This window comes from Grus americana, chromosome 1 (genome assembly GCF_028858705.1).
Source record: "Grus americana isolate bGruAme1 chromosome 1, bGruAme1.mat, whole genome shotgun sequence".
NCBI lineage: Eukaryota > Metazoa > Chordata > Aves > Gruiformes > Gruidae > Grus > Grus americana.
The window spans coordinates 89,285,586-89,307,662 of NC_072852.1; the positions used below are offsets into that span (position 1 = coordinate 89,285,586).

General features: G+C 42.8%; 2 protein-coding genes across 5 annotated transcripts in view; one reads left to right on the forward strand and one right to left on the reverse strand.

The window, feature by feature from the left end:
- The window catches only part of GTF2E1 (general transcription factor IIE subunit 1), a 54,933-nt gene extending 54,791 nt beyond the window's left edge, over positions 1-142 (reverse strand). The window contains exon 1 of one of the 3 annotated variants that reach the window (XM_054813655.1): positions 26-142. The gene's annotated coding sequence lies outside the window, so the exon portion shown is untranslated. The remainder of the gene's footprint in view (positions 1-25) is intronic. The other 2 variants (XM_054813654.1, XM_054813656.1) reach the window with 2 other exon arrangements.
- A 195-nt stretch (positions 143-337) lies between these two features.
- RABL3 (RAB, member of RAS oncogene family like 3) lies at positions 338-13,987 on the forward strand. Of its 2 annotated transcripts, XM_054813659.1 has the most exons (9): positions 338-471; positions 959-1,050; positions 2,244-2,373; positions 5,206-5,320; positions 6,860-7,010; positions 7,694-7,765; positions 8,812-8,850; positions 10,061-10,086; positions 11,483-13,987. In XM_054813659.1, exons 1-9 carry the CDS (start codon positions 426-428, stop codon positions 11,526-11,528), a joined length of 717 nt encoding a protein of 238 aa, XP_054669634.1. In that variant the 5' UTR covers positions 338-425; the 3' UTR covers positions 11,529-13,987. The 2 variants fall into 2 exon arrangements, with proteins under 2 accessions (XP_054669634.1, XP_054669635.1); XM_054813660.1 differs by lacking the exon at positions 10,061-10,086.
- Positions 13,988-22,077: the final 8,090 nt, after the last annotated feature.

The window sequence follows — 22,077 nt, forward strand, 5'->3', positions numbered from 1 at the left end:
GCCGCTCCCCGGGGCCGGCACTGACCTGCCGCCGCTTCCAGCTCTCCCCGCTCCGAGCGGCGCTTCCGGCGGCTCCGCAAAGGCACGTCAGAACCGCGCGCGCCTGTGGCGTCACAGGGCGCCGGGCGTCTTGCCCAACGACGCTCCGTATACCGCGCATGCGCTGTACCACCCTCCCGCTGTACCCGCCACGCATTCCGCTCGGTGACTGAGCGGTGAGCGACAGGAAAGCGAGCCAATCGCATAAAGCCCGCCCCCCCCAGCGTTCCCGCCCTCACATGAGTTAAGCCAATCAAAAGCGAAAACGAAGCCGGCTCTTCGAGCAGACAGCCAATAGGCTGAGTGAAGCGGCAGGAGCCTGCGCCGCGATTGGCGGCGCCGGGAGAGGGCGGTGGTCTCCGGGGGTTGTTGCTAGGTAGAGTAAGATGGCGGCTTTGGACAGGGTCAAGGTGCTGGTGTTGGGCGACTCCGGTGAGTGTCCCTCCCCGCCGCTGCCCCCCCCGCCCCGCCCCGCCCAATACGCGCGCGCACAGCGAGGGTGGGGGGCGTCCCCCTCCCTCTCGCCGCGGAGCCGGGCGGGGGCCCCCTCCGGAGGGGCCGGGCGGCGCATGCGCGGCGCGCCGATCCCTCGCCCGCCCCCTCCGCCCACCACTGCCCGCCGCCTGACTGGAAACCCCCCCGGCGGGAGCCCCTGCTCGCTGTGCCGCGGTGCTCGGGGGTCCTGTTCGCTTCCGATCGCCTACCCTGTGGCCAGGAGCGCAGGCGTCCCCGCTGGTTCCTTTGGACTTTGCTCCTTGCCTCCCTTCCCCCTGTGCCCCGGCCGTTGGGCTCTGACCGGTGGCCGTTACCCGCTTACTGCCGGGACCATCCGCGTTTAGTTAGTGCTTCTGCCCGTCGCTTCTTGGTGTACCTGCCCTGGCGTGGCGTCCCAGCAGTTGTCCTCTGTGTGCACTTGCAGGTGTCGGGAAGTCTTCGCTTGTTCATCTCTTATGCCAAAACCAGGTTTTGGGAAACCCGTCCTGGACAGTGGGCTGCTCGGTGGATGTTCGAGTAGGTGACGTGCCCGACCTCTTGGTAGCCCTTGCTTAACGTGGAAGAGAAGGGCCTTAACTTTTTTTTTTTTTCTTCTTTTCATTACTTTCTGCCCCAGAAAGAGGTGTGTTTCAGCGTTTTGTTTTGCTGAGAGATTAATCTTTTCAAGCAAGTAGTGTTAAATATGAGCTGGGCGCTTCTGTGAGCAAGGTTTGACCTTACAGGGTTGTCAAAAACAGACAAGATAGTCGTCATTTGTAGCGCCTCTCCTTACTGCAGTGGCCGCTGGTGTGTTACAAGTCATGGAGCGGCCAGTTTAAGTCAGAAGGCACGCAACTTAAAACACGCTTCCCCGAGAAGCACTTAATGCACAACTAAATTGTCAGCCAAACATGCTGGGGAAAAACAATTTGCTTGTTTAATTTGAGGGTACTGAGTGTGACCATAGGGTTGCTTCTTTTCCTCTCTGCTTATTGCAGGACCTGCTATTAGAGGAATGATGATATTCATACAATATTTTTTCGGCCCAACCTACAGTTCTCATGGGGTGGTGATAAATGCGTTCTTCCTTTGTGGCTCTTTGCCGCGTTCTCCTTGAAATGTGTTGCCATAGGTTAGGAATGATCCTGTCTTACTGCCTATGAGTTTCATCTCAAAGAATGCTGAAATATATTTCCAAAATTTGGGGAAAGAAACATGGCAATCTGGTTGACTGTGGAGCAAAACTACCTAGCAGGTCCTGGGGAAAAAAATGTTGATTGACTAATTCAGTTGAGTTGTCAATGAGAATTTGGAGAGGAAAAAGATGTGGTCCGTTGGAATCTGATGTGGTCACCTGTGTTAATATTCTTGCAGTGCTACCATGTGGGTTTCAACACCTGTAAGAAGTCATGACCTTACTTTTTCATCTGCTTTAGTAACATGCTATTTCTAAGCACGTCATGAAGCATTAGATTTGTTAATATTGAGGTGGAAAGGATACTCCCTGCTGACTGACCCAGCTCCATCTCATATGAGCTGTGGTATCCAGCGGCCGCTGCTTGACTCATTCCATCTCTCTTCTATTTGAGAGATTTGAAATGGTATCAACATGAGAATTTACAGATTTATATCCAAATACAATAATCCTTTCAGCTGAATGTGTAAGTGTTGTGTTGATTAAATCCTGTGAGCTGGTGCTGTGGTTATATATGATGTGAATTTTTCATCAGATCCATGACTACAAAGAAGGGACTCCAGAAGAGAAGACCTACTACATTGAGCTGTGGGATGTTGGAGGTTCAGTGGGTAGCGCCACTAGTGTGAAAAGCACACGAGCAGTATTTTATAACTTGCTGAACGGTAAGTTTGCTTGGTGTAAATCTGGTTCTATCACTGTTTCTGTCATGAGCTGTCTCTTGGTTCTGAGGCAGGATTCCTTTAAGTCTGAATGAGGGCTATATTATTCTCTTTTCTGATTCCAGTACATTTATACAGGAAAGAAACTGATACCATTCATAGGCAGAATTTTATGGATTCAGTTTTGAACTGGAAAGCTATTTTAGGCAAACCTGTGCAGATGAGCTTCATCAGCCTTTCACTTCAGTCTTGCGCAGCTGGCACAGCAGGGAGTCTTTGTAGTTGCAGTGGGGTCCCTTCCAGCTACACTTGCAGACATAAAGGTTGCCTTCACCTTCCCAGGCTTCGTATACATGCAGAAATATGATTTGTATTTTCTTTTATGTTTGGTTCCAAAACCTACAGCAGGGAAATAATTATTTGAATTTATGTGAACATTCACAGTTAAATCCTACCCTGGCAAATTTGAACTGTTCTCCCATAAAATTGCAATATGCTGATAACCATCTTGCCTCTGCTCATTTAATTTGCCAAATGATTTTTAATAATTGAATCTTGCAACTTGCTGTAGATAGAAAGTAGTATTTTATGCCTTCTGTTGAGATACTGACTTAAGGCCTAGTAGTTCATCTGTACCACTAATAAGAGCAAATAAACGATTATAAGCTTAATAATGCAGTATTTCAATTGTTTTGACATCTAAGGATAGTTCACTAAGAATAGATGTATACCAGATTAACAAAAATCTGTTTCAAATGTTCTGTTTGATTCTAATTTCTTGTTCCAAATCATTTGAGGGCCTTTCAATAATGTGTTTAGCCATTCAATAAACATTTTGCTCTGTGATTATTTAACTCGTTATTCCTTCCTCCATTCCCAGGAGGAAAACCGTGTGTAGGTATCTCTTGCTTATGTTGTTAACCAGACCTCTGTAAATAAGGTTTGAGTTGAGTTGTGCCCTCAAAACAAGCCTCTTTTGGTTTATTAAAAAAATGTATTCCTTTTTGACACCAAATCCACAGTATGCCAGTGACTGTGGGTCAGACTTGGAAATATCCTAGAACAGCCCATTAGAAGATGAAATCTTGAACTTACATGTCTGAATTACAGTTGATGACGTTAATCAAAGAGAGTTATTTATCTCCACTGCCCAAAAGATATTATTAGGCAGCTTGCATATGAAAACTGTTGACTTTGGTAGTTTGGTTTGGCTCTGGTTTCTTTCCTTAGATTAATTCCTTTGTTAGAGCTTGTCTCACAAATTGCCTCTGTTTGACCTGTTGTAAGAAGAGAAGATGAATGCGTTCCTTCTGCCTGACTGCTTGTGCTTTCTGGGCTTGCAGTGGTCTGAAAACCTGAGATCAAAAGACAGTTAATGTTTGATTGTGACAGCATCTGTGCAGGCTGTCGGCAAGACCTGGTTGTTGACAAGGTTAGGTAGGGTTTGTTTTTGGTTTGACTGCGCATCTTCTGCTTTGGTGTCCCTGCATCTGGTGCGTGGACTGCAGTAGTCTAGGACGGTGACTAGGCAGTAAGGTTGGGGCTTGTGGATCTTAATGGGGGAGGAACATTTCCTTCAGTAGTCCTGCCTGCCCTTTTTTGATGTTGACATAGTCTTTTCCTGCCTGTGCAACTAACTGTAGGTTTTTGATGAAGCGGATAAGGGAACTGACCAATCAAAAACATAACTGAGGAAGAGTGTCAGGCTTTCTCTCCTTACACTGGGGATGGACACGCAGTTGAGTTGCCTTTTTAGGCTGTTACTGAGATAAATGCTTTGAAAGAGGGCTATGGTTGTGATATGCTGGGAACTCTCATAGGAGAGTCTGTGCACAGTCATGTAGAGTAGAGGAAAATATTTGTGGAAATGTGTTTTTTTCGTTGTGTTTACAGTGGGAGGTACCTTTGGGAGTTAAGGTGAAAGATTAAATTAATACGTTTTCTCCACCTGTGGGCTGTGAAGTGTGTTGAGAATGAATCCTGATGAAGATAAGGGGTATAATTCCATTTTGTCCTCGAATTAATGATGGTCTGAAGTCTAGAGGGAGTGGAAATATTCCACAGGTTGCAGAAGGTGTGAATAAATAGAAGAAATTTGCTAGCAGGAGTTAGTAATTGAGTTAGGAACTGTGGTTATCAGAAGTGGGTGTCTGTTAATAGCATAGCTAGGAAGTTTGGCTGGCTGTTTTTCTATCTCAGAATTTACATTTTGAAGGATCATGGTAATGAAAAATGCTAGAAGCTTAATCTTAAATACATGGAATCTTATTAATTCATATTTCTACCAGCTATTTGGTGGATTGTGAAAGTTTATCAGAGTCTGTTTCCCCTTTGGACACCTCCCCAAGTACGTAGCATTGGTTTTTGAAAATGCAGGAAAGCAATAGGGCTCTCTAAACTCTTTGAAACAAAGAAACAGCCTTTAGAGTTCTTAGATTGTGTGACAAAAAGATAGTTATGTTTATCAATTAGGTAAAACAGAGAAAGCCTAAATTCTCTGCTGCAGTAATACAGAATTTGAGTATCACTAGGACTAGACAGAGCAGAATCAGGGAATGCCTGCAAGCCTCTTGCAGATTAAACCCTGAGGCGGCTGTTCATTTCCTCCTTTCATGAGATTTTTCTCTTAGCTCTTATCCAATTCCTGATAAGCAGCTTTAAAAAACCTGTTGCATCCTGATATTTTCAGCTTTACTCATTCACTGTAACTGAACCGGTTATATTTCCTTTTCTTCATTCTCAGATATCTGGAAACCTGCAGATGTCATTTTGGTAAGATAAGGAAAAAAAAATCTATCATTAAATAGCATCTTGCTGCCTTCTATTTCACTTTAGGGATAATTTTAGTGCATGACTTAACCAACAAGAAATCATCCCAGAATTTGTATCGCTGGTCTTTGGAAGCACTCAACAGAGATGTTGCTCCAACAGGAGTTCTCGTGACAAATGGGTGAGTGAAAAACATACCTGCAGGGTTAAGACACAATAATTCCAAGCTGTTATGGAAGTCAGTATTCATCCCTAAGGCTACTTGAAGTCCACACAAAATTAGATGTGGCTAGATAAGAATAAAGGAAAGAAAGAAGAAAAGAAAGAAATGGGGGGTATCAAAGAAAATGGCTGTACTTTTTGGTTTTCGTTGCCAATCAGGCCATTCTGCCAGTAGATTCCCAAACTGTATGGCCTAGACCTTGCTACAAGGGAGAAGATGTTTACTGCGTCCGTCATTTGTCTGAGGCCTTTGTGAGAGTGGGTCCAGTTCCTGATACACAAAGACTTGTGTGTCTCTACTGAGACATGCAAAGCCCTTGTACAGAAAGTGTCATGGGATGGCATGTCTCTGTTCCAGAAGGCTTTCTCTCAGTGCCCTAAGACTGAGGAAGTTTGCTTAATTATTTTTTGTTTTGAGCAGCAGGGGAATTATTTCAGGAGTGTGGCTAAAAAAGAGCTTAGAAAACTCTGCTTAAACAGCATGTTCATGATCAGCTTTCCAACGTCTTGTCAAGTGTTTGCTCCTGTATCTCTGCTCCTGTTATGCATGTAGTCAAGGATCATTGATAAACCTCACACATGAGCAGGGAAGCAATAATAAAGGGTAACTTTTTGTAGGAAGAGTATCAATTTTTTATCTGCCTGTGCTGGTACACAGGTATTTCTGTAGAAACATGGAAGAAGGGAAAGAGGGTTCGCACTGTGTAAACTACAAATTTCTCCAGTTTTTTCACATACAGGTTCTTCATAATTGTATTAATTTTCAAAAGTTTTATTTCTGGGGGGACAGATACTCCGCCACTAGCAATTGCTTGATCAAGTTCTTCCTGTGGGTTATAAAATTACTTCCTAGAAACCTTAGTTTAGGTAAAAAGTAAAGACCAGTGTGAGGGGAATGATTGGAGCTTGGATTTGTGATGACACTTAATTGCAATATTATTGAATTAATGGAGGCTATCTGTGATCATTAGTCATATCTGAATCAAAGCTTGTTGGAATTCAACTTGTAGTGACTACCTTTACTTGAACATAGAAGAATTAGTAACTTGCCACCACAGAATTGTTATTGCAACCCTCGTTGATCTAAGGTGGAAAGGGGTAGTGCTTCACAGTTGCAATTTATGTCACTGTCCCTCCTTTAAAAGTGTATATATATAGGAACTTTAGATGTTCAGAGGTGATCAGTCTCTGGTGGCTGCATACGCTTGGAATTCCTGTTTCTTTCCTGCTTGTGTTAGCATTGCTTCTGCAGTTCATCTATGCCAGGAAGAAATCCAACTCATGGTTTCTTTTCTCTTTCCTTTCAGTCCCTTTGTAGTGACTTAGATGGAGAAACCCCTCCTTAATTTACAGATACAGCACATTCTCACTTAGATAAATAATGACCCTTAATAAATAAATGACCGTTATTTGAAAGAAACAGGCGAACTGATGGCACCGCTGTGCCCGCTTACGTGACCATCACTTCATTCAGAATTGTATTTGTTTCCCTCATCAGTGACTACGACCGTGAACAGTTTGCTGATAACCAGATTCCACTGCTGGTAATAGGAACTAAGCTGGATCAGATCCCAGAAACTAAGCGGAATGAAGTTTTGACCAGAACAGCTTTCTTGGCTGAGGATTTCAATGCTGAAGAGATAAATTTGGTTAGTATCCTTGTCACCACTGTTGTTCTTCTTTTATATGGGAGCAATTCTGTTTTTTAGTAGGTAAAGATGTTGTTGCAAAAGTCAGGCTTTTGGAGATTTTCTCAGTAATGCTGGAGTCATGCACATTTTGATTGCCTGTCCCCCTTGCTTGATGAAACAATTGTCTTTATTTCACTGTAGGGGAGGTGTAGGGGGTGTTAGATAAGGTCACTGAAGCTTAGAACTGATTGGTTGGGAGTTAAATTTTTTCTTTCCTGTTCTTAGTTCTGACACAGATTATCTTTGAATGAAACATCAAGATCACTGTGTTTATATATATGTATATATAATATGTGTGTATATATATATAAATATACATGTGCTGTGTGAAAGCTTGCATATACACACACATGCACAATCTCATGTGTAGCCGGTACAAATTATTGGCTGACAGTATAGCTGATGGCAGAAGGAAGACGTGGAGCGCATAGGGGGGCACTTAGAATTCTCCAGTTGCTTCACAGAACAGAAGTTGGTCTCTTTTCTCAGATGACCATGGAGCAGAAATCAGCAGATATATAGTGTTTTCCCTAGCCGATTGCATGTGCATGTGTCAGGGGAAAGGGTATGTTGATTTCCATGTGTATGGCTTCCTTGCATTGAATTCTTGTGCTTGGTTTGTTGTCTTTTGTGTGTTCTAGGATTGCACTAATCCTCGTTACCTGGCTGCAGGTTCATCCAATGCTGTCAAGCTAAGCAGGTTTTTTGATAAGGTAAGTCAAGTCAATTAAAATATCTTTTATTGTTCTATGTATTGAACGCTGTCTGTAATGTGAACATGGAATGACAGTTAGCTGCTCTTTCACGTTCCATTTTTTGAGTTGGTTCAAGCCAGGTGTGGGGATGCCAAAGATTTGTCTGCTTTTGGAAACCTCCAGAAAATAGCTGATATGCTTGAAGGGCTAATTCTTCATCTGCATAGAGTAATGAAAAAGAACTCACAAATGTGCAGAGACACTCTACTTTTGGAGTCCTTTTGCAGGCCAGAGGGTTGCAGTGTGCTAAGGTGGTAATGTGGGGAGTTAGAAGACTATGGTTAGCTCTGTTGCTCCTGATTAAAGCAAGCCTTGGGAATTAAGAAACTTGGCATATTACTCGCCCTTCATGCACAAGAGAACATCAAGGCCTACTGTGAAAATGACAGAAGGAACGCTCTGGTTTAAGAATCCCCTGGACAAAGCGATCGTAGTGGAGCAGATCACCTCCTGTAACAGATTGTGCTTTAGAGGAAATTTGGCCTGAATTTTCTTTGAAGGAGGGTGTAGATTGTACAGGGTGATAGAAATCACTTTTTGATTCTTGGATTGACAGTACTGCCTCCATAGTTACCTTTCAGCACAGACAGTTTGTGCATCATTCTCAGAGAGCGAGTCATGCTACCTCTTCTCAGGCATCATCTATGCCCAGAGGCTGCTTGGAACCACTGGAGTTGTTATGCACCTGCACAATGAGCTTTTGCTAATGCTCAGAACTGCTGTGCCTGCAGAGAGGAATGGAAAAAGGAGACACCCAAACCATCACCTCCATTACTAGAGAGGGATAACTAAATTAGATATTTAGAAGTTGAGGATAACACAGCTTTACTAAGAATGTCTGGAGGTGGCAACTCCTTCTATGTGTAATAGCACTTTGCACTTAGAGCAATAAGCTTGGAGCAGGGGACGTGGGTTCAAACATTGTCCCAGTTAGCCGTGAGTTTCAGTGCTCCCAAGGTTATGCATATGCTATGCCAGCTAAGATCATTCTTTGTTTTTCCCAGGTCATAGAGAAGAGGTACTTCTTAAGAGATGGCAATCAGGTTTGTCATTTTTCCTCCTTTTTTGTTTTGTTTCTCCCTGTGTAATGTGAACTGCTGACAGAGTCCTCTTTAAAACATGGGCTTCACGTGACTTAAATGATAATCTGTGCTGGTAATCGAGTTTTTAAATCTATGGGAGCACAGCTGTTTTGGATAGACAGAAAAATGGCTGACTTGTCATCTGAAGTATTTGTCTGTAATGTGATTGGCAGTGAAATAATTAAGTATGCTAACACAGTAGAAGTTGCAGGCGTGAGGTAAAATGGGCAAATATGATCTCTTTCAGATCTGTCAATGTCAAGCTGCTTGGTTGCAGATTTAGGCCAGAGATGCTGTCATAAAGGTCAATGAAAAGGCTTTTTTTGCACAGCTGGGACTAGAATTTTGTGTTTTGTACAGGTAGTTTTCATAGAACCAGTGGAGCCACAAGGAAAATGGCAGTATGATACCAGCTTGTAATTCATTCCTAAATGGCTGAATTAACTGTGTTTTCAGTACAGTTGGTGAAGAACCAGCAAAATGACTCTCCTGATTTGGGCAGGCCACTTCAACATTTTGTGCCCCCACCTTTCTGGGTGCAGTCCGCTATGCGGGCAGTAGTGAGGTTCCACTTACCATATCTGTGAGGTGTTTGCAAACTACCATGAATAGCACCACTGAAATACAATTGAATGTATCGTTAGATGTAGCCGTGCTGAAAGTCCCTTATGGAGAGTGGGGAAAAATAGTCACAAATTACAGAATGCTTACTTTCTTTGAGCATTTTTGTGTCTTTTTAAAATAAATTTGCTTTTTTCCTCTTTCAGTTCTGCATAATGCCTTTTTTCCTCCCCTCTCTCTTCCCCCCCCCACATTCTAGTGTAACAAAGTCTCCCTTTCATGGGGATAATAGCTTAATGCAGAAATCTGCTTGTGTGCTGGTTGTCTTTGATGCATGATGTAAGATTTTTATTTTTCTTATTTCATCATTTTTAGTGGCTAGCCAGGGATTAACTTTATATTCCTCATGGCCGTGTGCCAAAGATTACAGCCTTCTGATGACTACTTTCATCAGCCTCACTGAAAACAGCTTAAAAGCTTAAAACAAATCTCAGGTAGTGGCCAGTCCAAATAGGAGCTGGAGATTTCATTATAACCTCTTAATGTTATTATTTGAAATGCTCTACTTAATGTAAATCTTACAAATGTGTTTGTGGGTTTTCTACAATAGGTCTCTTCGATCACTCGTGTTTTGAGGTATTTCTATTATAGACTTCTTCAGGATGAAAAGAATGATAAGTTTCAAATTGTTCATAGCTATGACTTTGATCAGACCTCTGATAAATAATTGTTACTCTTAATTAGTGACTTTTATCTAAAAAAATGCTAAAGCAGATAAGTTTTGAGCTATGGTGTTCTTCCACTTTTTTAGTTATAATGATTGCATTTTTCCTTTTCCAATTCCCAGAGTAGTTTTGCTGAGACGAACCTTTGTGCAAAATCTGCCTGATTTTTCCCTTAGAGATGATTGCTTTTCAGAGATGAACAAAACAATTCCTGAATGAGTATCTTGTATATCTCTTTGCATTTTGGGCCTGAAAAGCCTAACTACATTTAAATTGTGGGCTTTTTAGTGGACTTTTATTTTGGGTAAGCTCTCTAGCTTTCTCAGTTTACCAATGAAATGTGTAACCTAAGCAATCTACTTTGTATTGTAAATGACATTTTTGTACCATACCATCCATACATGCCTACCTTCTCCTGGCATGATTTGTAGTGCTTGGTTGACACCTTCCATTTAAATATATTGTATTTCCTATGAAAGTGTGGAATTGTTTTGGGAGGATGTGTTTACTGGGTCTGCTATTTCTCTTTGTATGTATTTAGATATCTAAAAGTTATTCTGGATTGTAATCAAATAGGTTTATGATGCCACCAATAGGACAGACATCTGATAGAGTATTAGAAAGCAGTGCGTCTCTTTCTTTTGGGGCGATTCACAGGTGCATTGGATTGCAAATCTGAAATACCCTTAAACCAGAGAAGCTTCTGATGGTTTCAAGTAGATTTTCTTTGTAAGCACTCATTGTTCACCGTGTAAGCAGTGTCTACAGATTGGCTGCAAAAGCAGGAGTGCTAATCCTCTGTATTGTTGCAGCCTTTTCTATTCTGATGGTTTTCTTAAAGCTTTCAGCAATTGATAAAACTGTACTTTGAACTACCATTGAAGTGCTGCTGTCCAGGTTAGAAGGCATAAAGTCTCAACAGCTCTTTAATAGAACTTGGTAATACTATTCTATAGTTTTAAAAACAAATGGAGGAGAAATTCTTGTATGCATTTGAATCGGGGAAAACACGGACTTTGAGATCTGTAATTAACTGGTTTAGAATTTGCCCAAGAAATTAAGGCATTCGTTGCCAAAAAGCCTTAAGGAGCTCCACAGAACAAATGAGCCATACTCAAGTTTTGCCTCTTGTTTAATTAATTGAATATGCTTCTCTAGCAGTAAGGTGAAGCATTTTAGTCCTGATTCTGGAGACGGCATGGAAAAGGAAGGCATTGTTGCAGTTGGCTTGGTAACAGGCACTCGAATGTGAGCTATAGGGAGCTCATGCTGATTCTGACATGATGACGTATCTTTCCTGTCTCTAGATTCCTGGCTTCTCTGAAAGGAAAAGGTTTGGAGGAGGAACGCTGAAGAGCCTTCATTATGACTGAATACGAAAGAAGTGGAAGATGACTTCTCCGAGTCTCTAACGGCATTCCCATTCCGACTGGATGCTTGAAGACAATAATGCTTATATCAAGCAGAGTAAAATGATTTTATGCTTTGGCCGGGTAGACTGCTGAAGCTACTTTTGCTGGAAAAGACTTGGGGAAGAATTTCCAAAAATCTAATCCGAAGCCTAGAGCGTTTCTTAGGATTGCAGGCTGTCTGGATATATGGGAACATTTGGGAAAAGTGTGCAATAAATTGAATACCTCTCACACTGCTGTGGGAAACTTTATCATACACAGCATGTATATGCAACATCTTTGTCTCTGTTTTGGAAAACTTATGGACATTCTTTGCAATGAAGTACATTCATCTTACCTGTGAAGGAAAGATGACACTGAGTGGGCATCTCATTTATAGTAAAGTGAACAAAACAAGTGAGCAAAATGTAAGGATGGGTAAGAAATAGTCTGGAAAATAATAGAATGCCTTCATTAAATGAATGTCTCACCTGGAACACACTGTTTAGCCCTATTCAAAAGGAATAAAAGAAATGGGCAAGAGATGAAAAAAGATTTGAAGCCTTAAAAAGAAAATCATGAGTAGAAAACAAGTGGTATTAATTCTGCTGCTTAAATTATAATTGTTTACTTTGGGAAGGACAAAGTGAATCAGTTACTCCTGTTTATCTTTTCATAATTGAGTTTGGTCTTGTTGTTAAATTAAAAGGCCATGCATTGAAAGCTGATGGAAAAAGTATGTTTTTGTACAATGCTTATTTAGAACAAACGTGACATGGTCTCACTGAGCCCGAGAGCTTAGTGGATTCAGAAAACACGAAGTATAAGAACATCCTCTGAATTAGAATGGATAGAAATATAAAAGAGATATAAAGCCCTGTAAAAAGTAGGAACTGAGCATGACTAGAAGGAAAGTTCTGTGATAGGGATGTTTCCTTTTCATGTTTAGTACTAAGGATAAGGGAGACTTGACCTGGTCTGATCTACTGTGCAAGCTGTTGTCTTCCTAAATAGCCTGAGCTTTGCCATTTCTCACCTCCCTGTAGTTATATGGAGAGGTAAAAGCCTGATTTATGGCAGTTTCTTCTTTCCCCTCCTTCCTCAATTACGTCTAATGGTTAAGCCTCTGGCAAAGGCTAACTAAGAGCTAGAGTTAGATATAAATACAGATTAATAATAAATGGGGATAGAAGAAAGTAATGTGCTGGTGTGAAATTGACAGCGAGCAGAGTTCTGCAGTCTCCAGATTACATCTGCCTGCAGCTCTTCTCTAGCAGCTGCTTGGAAATAAATGGAAAACTGCCTATAGCCGCTAATCAGGCACAAAAATGACAGCTAGGTGCACCACTCAAACTTATTACAAATATGGTTACTTTGCTTTTCCTTAGGCCATTTTTAGAAAGGTCTTGGAGCATTTGCGAACATGAGTGCAGTGAGTTTTTAGATGCCTGTATGAAATAGTTTTTTAGTTTACATCTACTTTGTGACCAGGGCAAATAAGGTACCGAAATATTCATAGCAGATAACTCATGTCTGAGCTGTGCAGCTCATGACACCACCAGTGTCTCTCTGCTCCTTTGACAATGAAAGCTGGAATTATTTTCTCAACGTCAGGTGCTGTCTTAGGGTAATCAGATTTAGGCTCCCTCCAATTACCAAGGAACTGCAGAGCAGCACAAGCGAGCTAGGGCTATTTCTTCCTTCACCCTATGGCTTCTTTAGGAGAATTGGAAGTAGTGTAGAGTAAGGGAGGACGTTTAGTTTAAGGTGCTGCATGAAGCAGTGGTCGTACAGGTCTTTGGTGTGGAGGAAGCAACTATCCTAAGTAGCCCTCTTCAATGTAATCAAAAAAAGGAACATTGCTCAGCATGCTGTAGGGTGACCTAAGCCCTAGTTGCAGCTTACCTGTATTTTATGCTTTTCACTCCTGAGGCTCTACCAAGAAATGTCCTCATAAGAGAAATCTTGTGAAGGTCAGCTCACACTCCAGGAAGAGGAGAGAATGCACAGTTCCTATGCATCAGCAGGACTGAAGGTGAGATGAAAGTCAGGATTTAGGAGGAAATTAGAAAAAGATACTGTCGTGATAGGAAGGAGACAAGATAAAGGGAATAGTACCGAGGAAAAGTAGAGGACATGGGCAAGTGGTAGAAGGTTAGCAGATTGAGAGGAAGTTTGCCTGAGGCTGTGGCTCCTGCTCTAGACTCAGCTAGGTCTGTGTGCACTTAGTCATAAAACTCCTCCCAGAGCATGTCCATCCACTCAAACTGACCTGCTGGGTGATCTGACAAGGGACCATGGTCAGTCTCACTATCCCATCTGCAAAGTGAAGGAGGCTTCCCTGGAGGCTAGACTCTGACGTATCTGTTTATCAAATTGTAGTGTTTTCAATACGTTGGGAATTAAAGAGTTTACCCTTTCTAATTTTAGTCTGGATCTTTAACTTGAAGAAAATGAGTACCAGAGTTGTTCCAAGCTGTTTGTGTTGTCAGTATATTTGTTATGGTATAGCCAACCTTAACTCTGTCCTACATAAACAAATCATTTAACTTTAATAGTTTTAATGCACTGCTATCCTTTAGGTAGCTGTCATTTGATTATAACTCTAAAGGGTAAAGGCTAAAATTTCTGTGCTGTTCTCCATCAGTAGCCCTGAAAAATGGTTGCAGACCCATCTGACCAGGGTTACAGTGCTTTAGCATTTGTGTTCCCCAATTAGAATACAAACACCTGTGTGGGTTTTTCCACGTGTTTTTACCTACTTTTCTTCTAGTATTTTATCAGGGCCGAGTTAAGGATATTAGCATATTCAACTTATGTTTAACTATAATCCTGAAATTTCATGGGTTTTCCATGCTTGGGGTTTGGATAATTGCAATATCCGTGTTTTGTAGGTTTTTTTCATGACTGGCACACACTTGAAATAGCTCCCTATGATTTTTGTGTGGAGTAGTAGCTTCTGTTTTCCTAAATGTAATATAGAGGCAGAATGGACTGATAATTATAAATAAGACAAACCATGGGAATTGGCAGAAGCTGTTGCAGGCACCATTAACCTGCTGACTAGGTGTAGTGTGGGATTAGGTGCATTTTTCTCTTTATTTTAATCAGAGATAGTGGCTCCATACCCAAGTGGCACCATTTTAGCACTGTACCGTGGTTGTACCCATATTGTCGTGTATAGAGCAAGAATATCTCACGCCTGCTGTGGTGTATATCAAATGTCAGGATGCAGCAGGCGATGTGGAATGACCATCCCAGTTCTTTTCATTGACTTTACCCTTACTCCCTGCCCCATCCCTTCTGTGCTTCTGCTTTACTTCTATCTCTGAATGTCTGCACCGGCCCCCGCATGCCCTGTATGACCCTTCTCTCTGTCTTGCCTGTGTCCACCCATGCCCCCCTTTCTCTGTCCCTCCCGCTCCCTTTCTCTCAATTTCTATCTCCCTTTCTCTGCCCGCTTCCCGTGTCTCACCTGTCTGACCCCTCCGTGTCACCAGGGGGTCACAAAGGCCCCTCTGGTTCCCCCTTCCTTCCCCTGTTTTTCTGTTCCTCTCCACCATGCTTTGTCTCTCTTGCTGCACCACTTGGTTCCTCTGTCTCTTCGCCTCTCTCTGCGTGCGTCTGTCTCGCTGTTGCCCTACATCTCTCCTGTCTGTCTCTCTGGTGTCTGTCAGTCACACACATTTCACATCAAACACTTTTACCCAACTCCTTTTATGCGGAGCTACTCAATCTCTCTGTGCTATTTCCCAGGCAGAAATAAATGCCCCAGTGCTGTGTTGGTGAAGATGGCTCATGCAGGTACATTGGAGATGTGTTAGACTTCCCATGTGCATGCGGGTGAAATGTATAGCAAATAAACAATGAGCCTCCCCTCTTCCCAAAGGGCTCGGCAGAGCTTTCTGGTTGCTGATTGCGGGTCTGATGACTGAAGGGATAGTCAGAAGTATGAATACGTACTAAATATGGAAAATCCTCCAAATCTGCCCCTCTTGATTTCCATGCAGAAAAGTAGGAAGCCCACGTGTACAGTAACCTTGAATTCTTGAATATACGTTTTTGTTCTCGTAGCAACAGGATTGCCTGATTCTTGCAGCAATCTTTAGCAAAGGTGCCATTGGCTTTAAGCATGTGAAACCTATCCAGTAATGGGGGTTTGGGTGCAACTTTAATACAAGTTTTCATTATTGATGATATATGCAGAGGCAGCTGCCATATGCTCCATTTATCACAAACAAGATATGACCTGCTGTGTTGTAGCCTGCAGTCTATAGATTTTTTTGGTGAGGTGTAGTGAACTCACTTGAATCCTCATTTTTCAGTTGATGAGGTGACAGACTTTACTGATGGAAAACCCACTTCTGCTTTTCAGCAAAGGGAGCTTAATCCCTCTATTTCTTTTGCTAGTCAGTTCTTCCCATTAGAAGTCATGTTCCTGTCTCACTTTCCTTATGAGGACGCTGGTTACTTTGATTCCTTTATAGAGCTGAGCAAGTCTGTGGCTTAGTGCACTAGTTTTCTTTGACAAAAAGCCATTATCGTTATTGATGAACCTGTCACGGGCTAGCAAGTTACCAGAAAGTGCTGGGAGGTAAAGCTTTCCTTAGGGTGTGCTTTGCTGCAGCACTGCGCATTAGGTCCTCAGGCAGACACTGGTTTCAGAAAGAAACATCAGGTAGATGTCAGGTAGGAGCAGGGAACAAGAACAAAATCAGTCCCTCTTTAATTTCAAACATCCAATTAACTGCAAAGCTTTCCTACGTAGTGAGGGCCTGGTAATACAGCCAAAAGTATTAGTATTATCCACTTGTGCTACTGTGGGTTTATTCTAACTCCTGATCAGTAAATGGGGAAAATGTTTCTTCATGATACATGAGAATACCCAGTGAAGAAGTTAAGAAGAGGCTTCATCACTAGCCATTGGTATATGAGCAGCATAAGGACTTTCCAGTTGTGCAGGCAAAGCTGCAATAAACCGTGATTCTCAGGACTTGCGTCTACACGGATCTTGAAATCACATGTAGTTCTCTACAAGTGAGAGTGATGAAGCCTGAAATGGTTAATGGAAGAAAGCAGATTTGTCATAGTTTGGGGTTTTTCGGGGTAGAATTAGTAGTTTTCTGAAAGATCTGCTTTAACACAGCTTTAAGGAAAAGTACCCCAGTATGTTTGTAATTTGGATGTGGCTTTGGGCAACGTGGTCTTGTGGAGGGTGTCCCTGCCCATGGCAGGGGGGCTGGAGCTATATGATCTTTGACGTCCCTTTCAACCCAAACCATTCTATGATTCTGTTTGTTAGGAGGTTGGTTTAGATGATTAGATGATCACTATGGCAGTGAAGAGACTGTGAAATCTAGTTCTCAGTTTAGCCGTTTAGCCAACCCCTGCTGCAAATACCATTAAGTACAGAAATGTGTTTTCTTTTTCCTGCTTTGGCATTACATCACTGAGACATAGCTTGTTGTGCCCCTTGGGCTTATCAATGCACAGAAACTCTGCTTTCATACCTACTGAAGTTGCACAGGCAAATTCCTTCTCAGCATATCACCACAGACTTGTCTTAAAAAGATGTGGAATAGAAGACAAGCTCATAAATAAAAATACATGCTCGCTCTTGACCACATCAACCAAACGAAAGTTTGGGCTGTGTGGGCCATCCACCTCAAAGTTCAGTCATTTCTTTTGACCAGGAGAAGGAGCATGAAGTGAAATAGTGTGTGATTAACCCATGCGCGTCTATGTTCCCTTTGACCTGAAAGTTAACGTTTACAAAGTGGAAACACACTGCTGGCTTTGGGTTAAAGATTTATTAAAGGACAAGGAGGCCCGGTAGCTTTGAAGACTAGTACTGTGTTCAGAGTTTTTATCTTGCTGTCTGAGACCACCCTCTCTTCCTGAGGCTCGTTCTGCTGTGGCTTACGTGGGTGTGATGGGCTGTCCTACCCTTGATGAATAAAAGGTCGGATCACAAAATTCAGTGACTGTCCAAAAGTAACACCCTCCTTAGCCATGGCACCAGAGTGGGGAAGGACAAGACAGGGCAAGGTAACTAAATTTTCTCCTGACTCCTAGGAGTGGTTCTTCTAACCTGAGAGCAGAAGCATCACATCAAGGGGGGCAGGTGGCTTCTCCAGCCTCTCTTCATGCAGCATCTGCTTTTTGGTGACAAGGAGTGTGTGCTTTCCACTGCAGACAATATTATGACCTTTCCTGCACAAATAAATGATAATGATTAACCCATCTGGCATCTGCTGCTGAATGGTCCTAGAAGAAAGACAAGGACATATTTCATAAGAGCCACTCTACAAAAAAGTACATGTTATTAAAAAGAGCCTTTTTTGCCGCAAAGCTGTTGGCAGTGATAAAAAAGTGTAAATATTATTGCTTTATTGTCTTATATTGTGATGAAAGGTTCAAAAAAGAGATTAAATCCCCTAGTACTAAGTAGTACACTAGCAGCTAAACAAAGTCAGCTGCTCTAGAGAGCTGCTGTCCCATTTGGCAATGTGTAAAGGGTTAACAAACCGAGAAGAAATGCCAGTTGGGGAAGCTGAGTTCACAGAGACAGGAATGAATTAATACATTAATAAATATGTACATCAATGAATGCATTTTAGCCATACAGAGATAGGCAGGAGAAGAGGTTGGTCCTTTTAGAAACAAGATACGTCGCTGTGAAAAGCAGTGGACCACTGCAACAGCAGGTCCGTGGCCACACCAGAAAGGATCTGTCTCTCAGTTGCCTCTTACATACCTTGTGGGCACGTGCCAAATCTGGCAGTTTACCGGAGTAAAATTCCCAGGCATTTCAATTCATTCACTCTGGGGTGACATCTGTTGTAGTTCTGACTATTTAGTGACATGCAGTTGAAGACGTCACACCGACTTTCTGGCAGGGCTTGCTGCCTTCACCAGTGACAGAACCCATCGGTGCTGCTTGGTGCTGCTGCGTCAATGTGTGGCCAGCTCGTTCTGTTCTGCTAGTCCCCTTTCCCAAGCCTTACAAATGTGTTCAGATCAACGCATGCAGAACAGAAGAGCTTTACTTCTGGGACCGGACAACCACTCGCTACAAGGAGCGACAGCGAGCCGTGATCCAGCGATCGTACTCATCATAGCAGCACTGGCAGACTACAGTCCATGCTGGGAAGCACTGGGCTAAGCACAAAGTAGAAATTTAGGAAGATGTGGGCTCTGCTCTGGAAGGCATATGCCCGAATAGACAAGTATTAAGGTAAAGGGACAGGGAAGAGTATAGAGCCTTGCCTCTGCCACATGGCACGAAATACACATTGCGTAGGAAAATGCTAATGGAGCCCATAGGGAAGCAAAGGGACGACTGTCCCTTGGCTCTCCCTCCCTTTTATCTCAGGAAGCCCCATCATTCACCCATGCAATGGCCCACCATCTGGACTTTTAAATGCTTTGGCAGGAAATGAAAGGCCTTTTAATGCACATGCTGCAAAGTTGAGTTCCCCTTCGTCTATTTGAACAAATATAAGCTACTTCATCTTCTATTTGAAGCTGCCTCATCTTCCATTCTCCTCCTCATCTTTCATTCACCACCGAGATGTTGAACACTAGATGCCATTTTCAAGCTGTTAAATTTTCAAGCGAGCCCCTTGGTACTTCCTCTCATTCTGCCTCTTTGATTTAGATGAGCTCCTTGCATATCTCCATCGTGATGCCTGTGAGAACAGTTCGCATCTAATAAGCTGCTGGTATGCAGGTACCATACAGTTGCAATATACATCATGTGGTAGCAAATATTGTTGCATTGATGTCTTATGCTTTTTTACATACCTCTTTTGGGTTTCGTTATCTATTTCAGCTGGACTTTTTTGGGGGTAAAGGCCACACGAAGCCACGCACTGGACAGATGTCATAAACCCAGGAAGATAGCTGAGAAGACACTGAACGCTTTTAATGATCATTCTTCCACACTTAATTCATTGTGTTTATGAATCATGCTTATGTGGTAACAATTCATTATGTTTCTGAATCATATTTATGTGATAACAAAGACAGTTGCTAAAATATTAATGAAGTACATCTATACTTAATGTTTCATAAGATCTATATTTAAGAGCTGCTGCAACTAACTAAAGGGGTTGTTTAAGCAAATCACAGAGTCACTGATGTTGAAAGTGACCTCTGGAGACCACCTAGTCCAACCCCTCTGCTCAAGCAGGATCAGCTGGAGCTGGTTGCCCAGGACCACATCCAGTTGGGTTTTGAATACCTTCACAGCTGGAGAATATACAACCTCTCTGGGCAACCTATTCCAGTGTTTGACCACCACTTAATATTCACATTCAAGGGCAAAAAGAAAAGTCCACAGAACTACAGGCCAGTCAGCCTCACCTCCATCCCCAAGAAGGGATGGTCCATCCCTCCAAGGGATGCTCCATCGCTTCAAGGCAACTAATCCTGGAAACCATTTCCAGACACATAAAGGACATGAAGATGATCAGGAGTAGCCAGCATGGATTTACGATTTCCCTTTTAAATGGGATGGGCTAGGTCAGAAACACCACTGAAGTGTTAAGAAATCTTCTTTTCTGTATTTCATATAATTTGGAGGTCAAGAAACTAAGTGTCAGTTCAACAGTGTCACCTTAAATAATGTTTTTCCCTGTATGGAGTGGAAAGGCCAGGTTAGGCAGCCTAATAAGCTTTAAAACATTTACATGGCCATCAAGTAAAGTGATAATACTTTGTCCTTTCTTAGGAAGCAAGAACAAGCAGGAAGTAGGTCTACACATAATTAAAAAGCAAGACCTTTATTTTTACCTGTCCCACAAGAAGAAAACAAGAGAGCAGGCCTATAAAGATGCGTGAGCAAGGTAAAATGTAGGTTCTAAAAGGTAAGCTGAAATGTGATGTTATCTCTCCTGCTATGTGGCTCAGGGGAAGGGGATCTCAGAAACCCCTGAAACTGTGCAACTTCTTTTTCCAAAACTGTAGTCAAACGTGTAATTCTTCACTGTCAGAAAATAAGTGAGATGAACTCTTTACTCTTAAATATTGTCTGGTAGGAAAGGAGTCTCAAGGGTAGGTGGCAGGTGCCAGGTACTTTATTTCTTTGGCAATGATGAATCACTGCTCGGGGTGAACTAACATATTCACCATCTCTGCCCTGAGCTGGAGAATTCTTCACTGCTTGTGTGGGGTTTTTTATGGCAAAGCTGGAAAAGGCCAGGGTATGGAGAGAGACTTCCTGGGCAAATGGGAAGATGGCAAGCAGTAATGGAGACCTAAAGAAGACTTATAACTTGGAGACTACTCAGTTTATGTTCTTCTAGAGCCTAACACAAGGGAGTCCAGGTCTGCAGTTCAAGACTTTCAGGTACTGCTGTAATAAAATGGTGGAAGTTCCCAGTTGTACTCATCCTCAGCCCACCCACATTTTAACAGGGCTAAATTTTGATCTGTTTCAGAGAAAACATTACCTAATACTGTACAGCCAGGCTAGCTGACTCTGTTCCTGGTGACTACGTGATAAAACCACTAGTGTCGTGAAACCAGAGGAGCCTAGCTCAGCCCCTGAACTGTGCCTAAGCTGGGGGAGTTGGAGGCACTTGATCATGGTGGCTCTCAAGCAGGCAGAAAGTCCCAGTAGAGTTTAGGAAAGGGGGGGACACTTGCCACCTTAGGTCATCTCTCCACAACACTCTTGCTTGTCGGTTGTGAGGCACCAGCTCCAGCCAGTGCTGCCAATAAATGTCTTGCTACTTTCTAGACAAGTCTTCAACTGCACCTCTCCATCTCCATTTCCAAGTAATTCCCCCGCACACCGTGTCTCCAGGACTGTATCTGTGCTTGCTTTGTTGCTATTTGCTCGGTGTTTCTCCTGTGCAAAACAGCATGCAAAAATGAGGACAGAACTGGCTCAAAATGTCTTAGCTGTGTAGACAAAAGAATGAAGAAACAAAGAAGAAGCAGGTGAGGTGTTGTGGTCTGCCAAGGCTGTGGTGCTCCTGCTCTAGGGAGACAGGTGTTGAAGGGGAAGAGGAGATCCTGTGTCCAGTTTTGGGGCTCCCAACACAGGAAAGACCGATCAACTGCAGCAGGTTCAGGAATAGCCAGCCACCCGGGTTGAGGGTTGGAGCCCACATCTTGCGAGGTTCTGGGCTTGTTCAGCTTGGACTAGAGATGGCTTTGGGGGAATCAGACAGCAGCTTCCAATGCCTGTGGAGAGGTTACCAAGAAGATGGAGCCTGCCTCTTCACAGCAGTGCATGGCGGGAGGATGAGAGACAACTGCCATCAGTCAAAACAAGGGAAGTTCAGATTGCATATAAAGAAAAGCTTTTTGACCGTGAAGGCAATGAAGCAGTGGAACAAGCTGCCCAGTGAGGCTGTGCAGTCTCCATCCTTGGGAGTCTTCTAGACAAGACTGGATAAAGTCCTGAGCAGCCTGGTCTGATCTCAGAGCTGACCCTGCTTTGAGCGGAAGGTTGGACTAGTGACTTCTGAAGTCCTTTCTGACCTGAATTATCTTATGAC

What these genes read in the sequence shown, in the direction of transcription:
- RABL3 (XM_054813659.1), top strand. Translation starts at nt 426, where the DNA reads ATGGCGGCTTTGGACAGGGTCAAGGTGCTGGTGTTGGGCGACTCCG. An exon ending in GCTGGTGTTGGGCGACTCCG is followed by an intron (nt 472 to 958) that starts GTGAGTGTCCCT and finishes GTGCACTTGCAG; the next exon opens with GTGTCGGGAAGTCTTCGCTT. An exon ending in GGAGTTCTCGTGACAAATGG is followed by an intron (nt 5,321 to 6,859) that starts GTGAGTGAAAAA and finishes TTCCCTCATCAG; the next exon opens with TGACTACGACCGTGAACAGT.